Source organism: Microtus ochrogaster, chromosome 5 (assembly GCF_000317375.1).
Source record: "Microtus ochrogaster isolate Prairie Vole_2 chromosome 5, MicOch1.0, whole genome shotgun sequence".
In the NCBI taxonomy this organism is placed as follows: domain Eukaryota; kingdom Metazoa; phylum Chordata; class Mammalia; order Rodentia; family Cricetidae; genus Microtus; species Microtus ochrogaster.
This window is the reverse complement of record NC_022012.1, coordinates 83,892,927-83,903,859: the sequence shown is the minus strand read 5'-3', so window position 1 is coordinate 83,903,859 and position 10,933 is coordinate 83,892,927. Positions and strand designations below refer to the sequence as shown.

The 10,933-nt window shown below is 46.2% G+C and overlaps 1 protein-coding gene across 2 annotated transcripts in view; it reads left to right on the top strand.

The window, feature by feature from the left end:
* Stac (SH3 and cysteine rich domain) overlaps positions 1 to 10,801 on the top strand; it is a 139,343-nt gene extending 128,542 nt beyond the window's left edge. For both annotated transcript variants that reach the window (XM_005348017.3, XM_026779526.1), the window contains one exon: positions 6,199 to 10,801. In XM_005348017.3, coding sequence (XP_005348074.1) covers positions 6,199 to 6,297 — 99 coding nt within the window. In that variant the 3' untranslated portion in view covers positions 6,298 to 10,801. The remainder of the gene's footprint in view (positions 1 to 6,198) is intronic.
* The last annotated feature ends 132 nt before the right edge of the window (positions 10,802 to 10,933 follow it).

Genomic DNA, 10,933 nt, shown 5'->3' with positions numbered 1-10,933 from the left:
ACACACACACACGATCTGTCATTACTTTTTAATTATAACTGATTTATTTTTCAAAAATACTGTTTTATTCAATTTGATCAACCATTTTCTTTTCCATATGTAGCTCCAAATAGCATTATCTAATTGACAAATGCTTCCCCACAATGGACGTGTAGTTACACCAAGCAGTTCCAGCATTCAGGAAACACAAACAAGAAAATCTCAAGTTCGAGGTCAGCATAAATAGTGAGTTCAAAGCCAGACTGAACCAAGAACCTGTCTCAAAATAGCAAAGTCTTAGGATATAGCTCAGTGATAGAACACAAGCCCCTGGGCTTGCTTTCTAATGTTAAAAGAAAAGAAGTCCCATACAAAAACAATGATTCACCTTTTCATTGTGACTAGTCATTAGAATGCCTAAAGGAAAAATCTAAAAAAAAATAATAATCTAAAAAAAATACAATGAAAAAAACTTTTGGAAAAAATTGTCTATTCCCTTTAAAGTCAAGAAATAAAAATTATTAAAAATAATATACCAATAAATAAGATCACTGTTTTCCAATATATCTTAACAACAGTTGCAGGTGGAATTTGTGAAATCGACTTTCTGTAGTCATGAACAGTTACTTCAGACCATGTATTAAGGACCATGAAAATTAGTCAGTCCTATGCATACTGTAATTCCATTTTCTGCAATGAGCTCCTGAAAATAATCTATGCACGGTGGGAGGGTGGGGAAGCTGGGCAAGGAATGACAGCCTTCAAAGTAATCTCATAATGGTGAGAATTAGGGACAATCACACAGTGACAGCAATAAGACTTCACTTAGGGGAAGAGTTTGGAGAGTGTGAGGATAATGCTATAGACAGAATACAGAGATCAGAACCAGAATCCAGTTGCTGCTGTGCCCAGATGAGCATCGTTCTCAAAGAAAATTCTCTGAAAGATGAAAGAGCAGAGATGCAGATGCAGGGGGTCCTTGGCCTTATTCAGCTTTAATATCACAGTGATGGAGATCAGGTATGACCAAGGTACCCAAAAGATCAAAATTTTCCAGCCCACCTCACCTTGCCCTCACCACTGCAACCATCCCCCACCACTAGGGGCTACCCTGAAGCTCAGGGGATAGTGGCATTGGATGACCTATGGCAAAACAAAGGCCCAAGAAGAAACACAGCAAAACTGACCTAGGAGACAAGATGTTCTCATTTCTACCAAGGGAAGAAGACTGGAGGAAGCTTGGGCAGCGGTGAACCCCTGAGTCACCTGGTGTGTCAAACCTTCCACACTTGAGGAAGCAAGAGAGACCCAGGAAAGACAGGCAGGGTCTTTTTCAGTGGGCATAAAATGTAATAGCAAGAACTGGGAGAGGCTGGCTCAAGGGTAAAGAACTTACTGTGTAAGTGTAAGGACAGGAGGTCGAATTCTTAGCGTCCTCCCAGAGGCCAAGTGACTAAGGAACCCCCAGGGAAAAGGAGTTAACAAGACTAGCCAAATCACCACGTTGCAGGTCCACAAAGAGACCCCACCTCCATGAATGAAGCAGGGAAGATGCTTGACCTCAGATATTTATAACGTCTTCTTTTCACATGCCCTGTGAATTGTGTGGATTAGCCTTGGAGGATTTCTATTTTACAAAATAGGGAGCAGATTCCAACAGAGATTATGTGCCTTACTCAGGGGCACATGTGAGTGCCAGGCAAGAATACAAATGCAAACACGGGCCTCTTTGCCCACGTTAGCACCTCTACTGAGCACATTCCCACCCCCAGGCATGTTTTTATTAGTTGTTTGGGAAATTCATACAATGCACACCCTGATCACACTCACTTCTCAGTCCTCGCACCCTTGCTCACACAAATGCCAGGCACACCCCGCACCACGCTGTAGCCACATCTTTAAATGCCACGCACACCCCACACCACACTGTAGCCACGTCTCTGGATGCCACGCACACCCACACCACACTGTAGCCATGTCTCTGATTGGCACGCATACCCCACACCACGCTGTAGCCACATTTCTGAATGCCACGCACACCCCACACCATGCTGTAGCCACGTCTCTGGATGCCACGCATACTCCACACCACGCTGTAGCCACGTCTCTGGATACCATGCACACTCCACACCACGCTGTAGCCACATCTCTGAATGCCACGCACACCCCACACCACACTGTAGCCACGTCTCTGGATGCCACGCACACCCCACACAACAAACATAGACTTCTCCCACCTTGACTGGGGCTCAGTGAAGACATGGACTTGGATGAGGGAAAGTGGAAATGCTGATTGTTGGTTTTATTTGCAGGTATAAGAAAGCCTCAAACCTGAGCTGAGGTGGTGCTCTGCCATCTCCGGGCTTAGGAGGTAAGGGCAGCAGATCAGGAGTTCTAAGCCAGCCTCGGCTACATGAGATCAAACAAGAGCCTTAATTTAAAAATATTATTGTTAGATCTGGGCATGGCAAAGCACACCTTTAATCCCAGCATTCAGAAAGCAAAAACAGGCTTATCTCTGTGAGTCCAAGACCAGCCTGTTCTACATAATGAGTCCGAGACTACTCGAGGCTACATACATAGTAAGACCCTGACTCCAAAAACCAGTGCTATAATAACAATAATAAATAAATAATTCAAACTTGACATCCACTTGAACGTATTACATTATTAGTTTATGTTTAAAGAAATGTGATATAGGAGGAAGGTCGTTGATGGCAAAGTCATATAGAATTGAATCTGTAGCCTGTGTGGATTTGATAGTCGCCTCTAAATGTCACCTAAAAAGTCAGTATAGTAGATCTTCCTAATGTAGACTGAGAGTTCACTGTGTCCGCCACAGCACAGTGCCTGGACACCGTGGGTGTTTAACAAAAGTCATATTCCACCATCCTAACCCAGAGCAAGTCTCAATGGAGATTCATCTGCAGTGGTAAACACCAGTGTAAGGCACCCCATGGGCCCCAGAAAGTAGCCAGTATGATATTTATAAGTCTGAAAACATAAAGAGACAAGTAACCATTAACAGAGGAATGGGAGAAACTTGATTCTGAAAATAACTGCAGTGCTTTTTTATTAAATCACATTTCTTTTTCTGAGGTTAATCTTTCATAATTATTACATTGTTTATCCACAGAGCTCTTGTTTCCAGATGGAATTAAGTTATCCATTATGAACACGTAGGAGCCTGCCTTGACAGGATGAATTTTCTTCATTTTTTAAGCTTAAAAAGAGTCCTACTTAAATGGTTTCAAATTCCTTTAAATCATTTTTATAATATCATCTTTGGGTCTGTCATAGCTGTAGAAATGTTTTCACAGATTCCTTGTGTTGTGGGGAAAAAAAGCCAGAAATTATTTTTTGATTTTAAAACTGAAATTAATTATATGGAAATTTAGGAAATAATATTTTTAAAGATAGAAGAACATAGCAACTGCAGCAATTCAACCATCAAGTTATTATTGGCATTAAAATCTTTGATGTATTTCATGCCAAGTTTTCATTTGAATGCATAGTTTAATATATTTTATTTAGACTGTCTGATTCTACTTAGTTTTGTAAAAATATAATTTTTAATAGCTGTACATACATCAGAGTGGCAAACTTTGGAATATTGGCCAAATCTAGTAACTTATGGTTTTTATTATATGATAAGGTTTAGGTTTTTACTTTTATTTTTAATTATGTATATACATGGATAGAAAGAGAAAGAGGGGTAGAGATAGCAGAGGGGAAGGGAAGAAAAGGGATGTGGAAAGAGATAGAAGAGAATTGAGAAAACACCATTTTCAATAAATATGACCATCTCAGTTGTCATCTTAAAACTCTCCAGCATCTGCCAGCTGTCACCTTTGCCCTTCAGCCGTGGTGCAGTGCCAAGCCTGACTCTTGTGACCCACCTACATTCTATGTGACCCAGGCAATTCTAAGTTGACCAAATTGGTCCCATTCTACTGTCAATGATTATTTAGTGGTTGGCTCTGACCCAGTTCTGGCCACGGAGACAAATCAGAAAGTGAGCTGAGGGGCCCAGCAGGGTGTAGCATGGCCTATATTTCCAGTATGCTCCAGGCTTTGACAGTGCTCACCACCTTCCCTTCTACTCTTCACCCATCCACCTCTGTCCAGACCACACTGAACTCATCTGTCTGTCCATCTGTCTGAGCCCTGGCTCACTCTGTAGACCAGGCTGGCCTTGAACTCACATATCTGCCTGCCTTTGCTAGAATTATAGGTACCCGCTGCCACAGCTGACCCCTTGCCCTGCACTTTGTCAGGTGCATTTTTATTTCATGTTCATTCTTCTCTGCTTAAATGTCTTTTTCAAGGTCCTGCTCACCCGAAAGGCTAGGTCAAGGGGTGTGGTGTGTGTGTCTGTCTGTGTGGGTGTGTTTGTCTGTGTGTCTCTGTGTGTGTCTGTGTGTGTGTGTCTGTGTGTATCTCTCTGTGTGTCTATGTGTGTATCTGTGTATGTCTTTCTGTGTGTGTCTGTCTGTGTGTATATCTGTGTGTGTATCTTTGTGTGTCTTTCTGTGTGTCTGTGTATGTGTGTCCCATTAGTATCCTTTTCTGAATTCACTGCCCCAAATACACTAGCATCTTCCATTTTCACTTGGCGAGTGCCGCCCCCAAGATAGATAGTAGTGGCTACTGTCTTCCTGCTCGCCCCGCTTAGAGCTACTCACTCAATGTCTGACTTCATAGCTGCTCCCAAGATGCACAGCTGTCCTCAGGCTGCCTCCAGCATTTACACTAAACGTGTTATGTACCTTTTTATTTGTGTTTGGTTTGGTTTGTAGTTTTGTGAGCAAGCTATTGTGTAGCTCAGGCTGGTCTCTAACTTACTATGTAGCCAAGGCTTGCCTCAAACCCCTTGTTCTGCCCCTGACTCCCAAGTCCTGGTATAAAGAGTATGTGTGCCATTGTTTCTGGAATGGACAAAAGCAAACCTCAGTCTTTGAAAACTGAGTTGGGTTCAGCTTACCTATGTTAGGCTCCAGCGAGATCCAGCAGAATCTCCAGCTGCTTCTGTCTCACAGATGACAGACATCTGGACATTGTGTCACCCTTGGCACACCCTCCACTCTCTGACATCAGCTCCTCCCAGGGTGTGATTTAAACCTCTTTGCGGTCAGGTTTCTGAAACACAGCTCACATACCAGCCTGGTGCATGTTCCAGACCCTAGAGGTCCAGCTTTAGGTTCTGCTGGAACCTCATCCAGGTTCCATTTGCCAGTAGGTGCTGCTACCTCTGGGTTGTAAACATGACCAGGCTCCTTCCCAGCCAGCTGCCTTGGAAAAGCAATGCTACCTCAACTGAACTTCTGTGCAGATCTTGACCCAGGTCAGGGTAGACCCCTTATCTCACAGTGGAGCCGTCCATGTGCAGAGCCCTGTGACTTCTCCCAGCTGAGCCGCACACTTGCCTGGTCTCTTCCCTTCCTGTACCACTGCAGCATCTTTCAAACTCTGTCCCTTTCCAGGGAGCTCTTGAGCCACGTCTTGGGCTGTCTCTGGGAAATACTCACCAAGGCGTGCCTTTCAGCTGTGGCAGTGGTTCACGGGACGGGGGGAACTGTCCTCCCCAGGGGCCACCTCACACATCTGGCTGCCTCCCCCTTCTTTGCCCTGCACTGGCCTGTGAACAGTGAATAGCAAGGACACCCGAATGGATTTCCACTGCTTCCTTTGGAGTCTCACAGAGGTGCCTGCTCTGGTGTACGAGAGATGCTCACGTTTATTTGCCTGGAGCTAGTAATGAAATTGTGTCTTGGCTTCCTGATGCTATACAGTTCACATGTAAAATTCCACGCACTGGACAGGAACCAGTGAGTGACAGCTATTATTTTGGGTCTTCGGCATAATATACTGAAAACTTGCGAACCTTGTGCCAGTTCTGTGAGACGTTTTTGTCATCATCTCCTTATGGTGCCTCTTCGGGGAGTCACCGGATTTAATGCCGTTTTGTTACTCCTTACTCATAAAGCAGGAGCCCAGAAAATATTCTGCATCTAGGCCTGTTTCCAAACCCAGGTTTGCATGTAATGTTTTATTGAGCATTTCCTCACATTGCCACCCCCGACTTCCCCCCTGCCAACCGAGCCACGTCTCCTTTCTCAGCTGGGTGTTCCTGTATGCTCAGTCATCAGCAGCTTCTGCTGCAGGTCCCTGCTTGTTCTCGCTGAACTGAAGCCTTTCCTCTCTCTCCCTCACACTCAGATCTGTGTGACTTCTGAGGAAGAACAGGACGGCTTCATCAGAGTCCTCAGTGGGAAGAAGAGAGGCCTGGTCCCGCTGGATGTCCTGGTAAACGTGTGACCGTGGCGGTCCCTCCAAGTGCAGGAGGCCAGCTCCGCTGATCTCACTGTGTCCACCCAGAGAGTGTCCAGGAAACGGGAAGAACTCAAGACCTGAGACTGTGGTAGCAGTCTGGAAACAGACCCACTGCATGGCACATCCAGACTGCCAGAGAGCAGCATCCCAGAGCTGAGGGCAGCTGGGGGCAGTAAGTGGACCATAGCCAAGGCTGCCCCAGGACTCAGCTCCCTCCCTACGTGCCTGTGCAAGGCTGGAATATGCTCCTGTCATGGTGTGGTCCTACTGACAAGTTTGGATCTGAGTAGCCAACTGTCACTCTGGTTCCAGACTACTGTCCCCAGTGCTGGCCAATCAACATCACGGCTCCTGCAGGCAACCAAGAAGGCCAACCTTCCTGTTCCCAACACCCCAGGCCTCACTCCAGCCCCTGCTCAGTTTGTGGATCTATCTGCTGGCTGGAATCTTCTTTCTTTCCCTTCGGTCCTTGGAGCACATCCCAGGCAGGGCTGAATGGACACGGTACAAAGATCTGACTTACTACAGAGAGCTTGCCAGGTAGTCCTTGCCACTTCAGTGACTCATTCAGGTGACAGAGCAAAGTCAGAGGCACAGAGCCAGGCAGCAGCAAGAGGTGGGAGTGAGGACAGGGGAAGAGCCCTTATGGATGGGATTGTGAAGCCCTTTCAGACGGGGTATTCTTTCCCAGAGCAGGTGGGGCTGGGAATGGGAAGGAGCAGAGCGTCTCCATTTTCATTTCATAGCCTCTGTATCAGGAGCATCATTTCTTCCCTTGTGCAGCCTGTAGGACTCCACTGTGGAGGGTGAGTCCACCGTGCAAGGAACCAGGGACAGGGCAGCGCCTCTGAGACAAACATCTTAGAATAAATGTAGCCAATTTAGACCCCATTCTTCTCTAGGGCAGCGTTTCTAGCTCCGGCAGGTGTGAGGCAGAAACGAACCTGTGATGCTCGTCTCTGTGCAGACGGAGGGAGCTGGAGCTTAGCTCACACCACCAAGGGAAATTGCTCTCGACCTGTACCGATGTTTACAAGAACAGACCACACTGCGATGCCTTCCTCCCAAGCCCGGTCCCAGCATTCAGACCTGCTTCCTAGCAGTCACTGATATGTTTAAACGTGATTCACAGTGACTTCGAAATTAACATTGCTTTGATTTATTTTGCCACTGAGCAATAAAATCATTCGAACCATTGGGTTTGGAGCTTGGTTCTGTTTTGTTTTGCTACATGGTTGGTTTTGCTTATTTGAAAAAGGCTCTCTAGCCAAGGCTGGCTCAAACTCACTGCATAGCTGAGAATGGACCTTGAACTTTGGTTCTTCTGCCCCCACCTCCTTAGTGCTGGGATTACAGGAATGCACCACCGCATCCCATGCATGCAGTGCTGGGAACTGAATACAAAGTTTCATACATGCTAGGAAGTCATCCTGCCAACTGAACTACGTCCCAGACCCCCAAAAGCTAAGACTTCGTTTTGTTTTGTTTTTTGGGTTTTTTTTTTTTCTGTTTTAAAGACTTAGATGACTATATCCAGGGCATGTCAGCCTCTTTCCTTAGACCAAAGAATCATTTGTCTGTACTGTCTTTGTTACTGCTCAGAGTGAAGTCAGGAGCTGAGCTATGGCTGCAGCTGGTCTCACAGGTGCCCTGATGCCTTACTCCCATTCTGCAGCCAGCATCCATGTTCATCCGCATCCAACATCACCTGTAAAAGCAGGCTCACAGGCGCAATCCTGGGGGAGCGCAGGTGGATCACATGGCTGCCTTCTGAACACGCAGGACAGACACTTTCTGCCTCCAGTCAATTCTCCATTTAATCCAGACAATCTAGTGACCAGAAGGAATGTGAACCACGTGTGTCTTGTCGTCTTCTCGTGGATCCATGTCCACCACAGGCTTTTGGTACAGGGCTTGTGAAGTTGAATAGATAGAAGCTATGGCATCCAGCCTCCCAGGTAATCTCCCTAGTGGCCTTTGCCTCCTGGTATTCTTGTCTTTGAGGAGCCTCCCCCTACACCAAATCAGGGTTAGTCTTAAGTAGCCAGTGAAATATAGCAGAAGTGACAGTGGCTGACAATGAAGCTGGCTCACAAAACTCACAGTTTTTGCCTTGACCTAGCAGGATGCTCTGTTGGGATCTTGAGACACCACATGAGGAGGACATGTACCTATATGGGTCACTATATGGGGTCTCCATGCGAAGACCATATACTTCAGCAGCTGGGGGCCCCAACCTCAGTGATTGTTGGGGCAATGACAGGGCAATGGGGAGTTGTCCCTGCTGACCGCTACTTGAGTCACAAATATATGATCAATCTAAGCATATAAAGTATTTTTAAGTGTAAGTTTTAAACTTAGTTGCTCTTCAGAAACAGGTAAGTGGGACAGGAGGCTTTGCCATCGCAACCCAAGAAGACATGTATTCACTTTGTATAGTGAGACACAAAAGCTGTGCTGACGCTGGGTACTGGCAGGCAGCTAAGCCTCCAACGCCAGATGTGCAGCATTCTCCAAAGGTCTAGAGTCATCCAAACAGAAGAGGCAAACTCCATATGCTCTGCACAGACCATTGTGGATGACTCTCACACATACATGGCAGGGAGCGTGGAGTAAGAGAAAGGAGAAGAGGTTGGGGTCAGGACCTTTCCTGTCCTCTTCTGCTTGCCTGCAGGGACGACAAGGTCAAGGAAAGTGGTGGCCTACCAAATTCTCGATGGTTTCCAAGATGTGAGAAGTAGCTGAACTGGAGGTGAGGTGAGGACCTTAGGGACAACTGCTGGGCAGGGACAGGAAATGGGAAGAAAGTGTCAAGAGCTACAATGAGTCCGGAGGACACTCTTATGAGTTGAGGGGACAGTGTGACTCCTCACTATCTGTGCTGTGAGTCACGGGGCCACCTCAACGCCAGGACAGCTGTGCCCTGCCCCTCACTGTGGAACACAGCTCTGTGTTGGCGAATGTGTGAGGAAGAACTGACTGGACGTTCCTTAAGGCTCCAGAAAGCAGGGAACTGAATTTCTCTTTCCCCACCAATATTGCTACCAGAAATTGGTTCCACCTTTAATATAGAAAATGGAGCTGCAAAGAGACTAGGTATAGAGGTCTCGTCTGCATGGTGGCTGGAAAGAGAGACCAGGTATAGATGTCTTGTCCACATGGTGGCTGGCAGGGCTGGTTCATATATCATTTTCCATTCCAACTAATGCACCAAATGTACAGACATACATATACACATGGACAATGAGAGGGGGTGGAAGAATCCCCCTACTCTGATAATGAAGAAGAATACAACATCTGGGCTGCATATTTAAAGCAGACAGTTGAGTAAAACATGGTAGGAACTTAATGGAACTAATCTTTGCTGTTGAGAGGAAAACTTAAAATCAATGGGAAAGTCATACACATAGCAAAAGGCAAAATCTGAGTTTGGATGATGCGCTCCTCCAAGAAGAGAGCTAGAGAGGAAATAGACTCAGGGCACCCACTAGGGCTTGACCAGCAGGCAGAGGCAGCTGCCCTGGCTGTGTGTTCTAGTACAAGCTCACACTCAGTTAGCATTGCCGCCCCACTCAGGACTTCTGGCTTTTAATCTGTTTGCTAACTCTCATTGTGAATACCCAAAAGGAGAGTTAGAACTAGGGCATAGCCAGCCTCCTCTCGAGTGAGATCTGAGGACTACAGTGATAGTCCTCAAGTGGTACAGACTCACCTAGCAACCTCAAGGTCTCTAACACCAGATTCTTCCTGCAGGCTGCTAAGGTAGGCAAGCGCGGATGGACTAAAAGAGATGATTGCCGCCTCTGGGCTGAGTCTGCAGGGGTGGGGCAAAAGGATGTGGAGACCTGTGCACTCCAGGATCAAAGGCTCGGATAGCGTGAATGAACGCACAGCTAGGGGGAGGTTGGCACCAGTGTGAGAATGTAAGAGAAAATTCAGCCATGCTCAAAATGTAATTCCCAGGAAGCGAAGTGAGCAGGTGGACTCCAAGATTCACCACAAACAGAACCCCCTAAAAATAACTTAGGCAGAAAATTCCAACTAATAAATGACATCCCATACCTGTCTCTGAGACTTTTCTTAGTCACCATCCTGTTGTGTGTTTTGTACACCCGGTGGTTTTGATCCTGAGAGTTTGCTTTTCTCTTTGCTTCCAACAGGAAGTTTTAAATTGCTGTCAGTCTTCTGTAGGTAATGAAAACTTAACTGTATCTTAAAATATCAGTAACAACATAGCCATTTGTTTTAATTTTAAAATGAAGAAATGGTACATAGTTTTTAATATAATATTATCACATTTGAATAGGTAGTGAGTATCTCCCATGTCTTTGTGGAAGTCAGGACACCCAGAATCCTGAAAATACCCCCTGGAAAAATAACAACAGCTACTTCAAGAACAAGTGTGAGCCGACTTTCAAATTCCTCCCATGACACCTAACATGCTGGCACATGCCTGCAATCTACCTGACATGCTGGCACATGCCTGCAATCCCCCTGACATGCTGGCACATGCCTGCAATCCCCCTGACATGCTGGCACATGCCTGCAATCCCCCTGACATGCTAGCACATGCCTGCAATCCCCCTGACATGCTAGCACATGCCTGCAATCCCCCTGACAT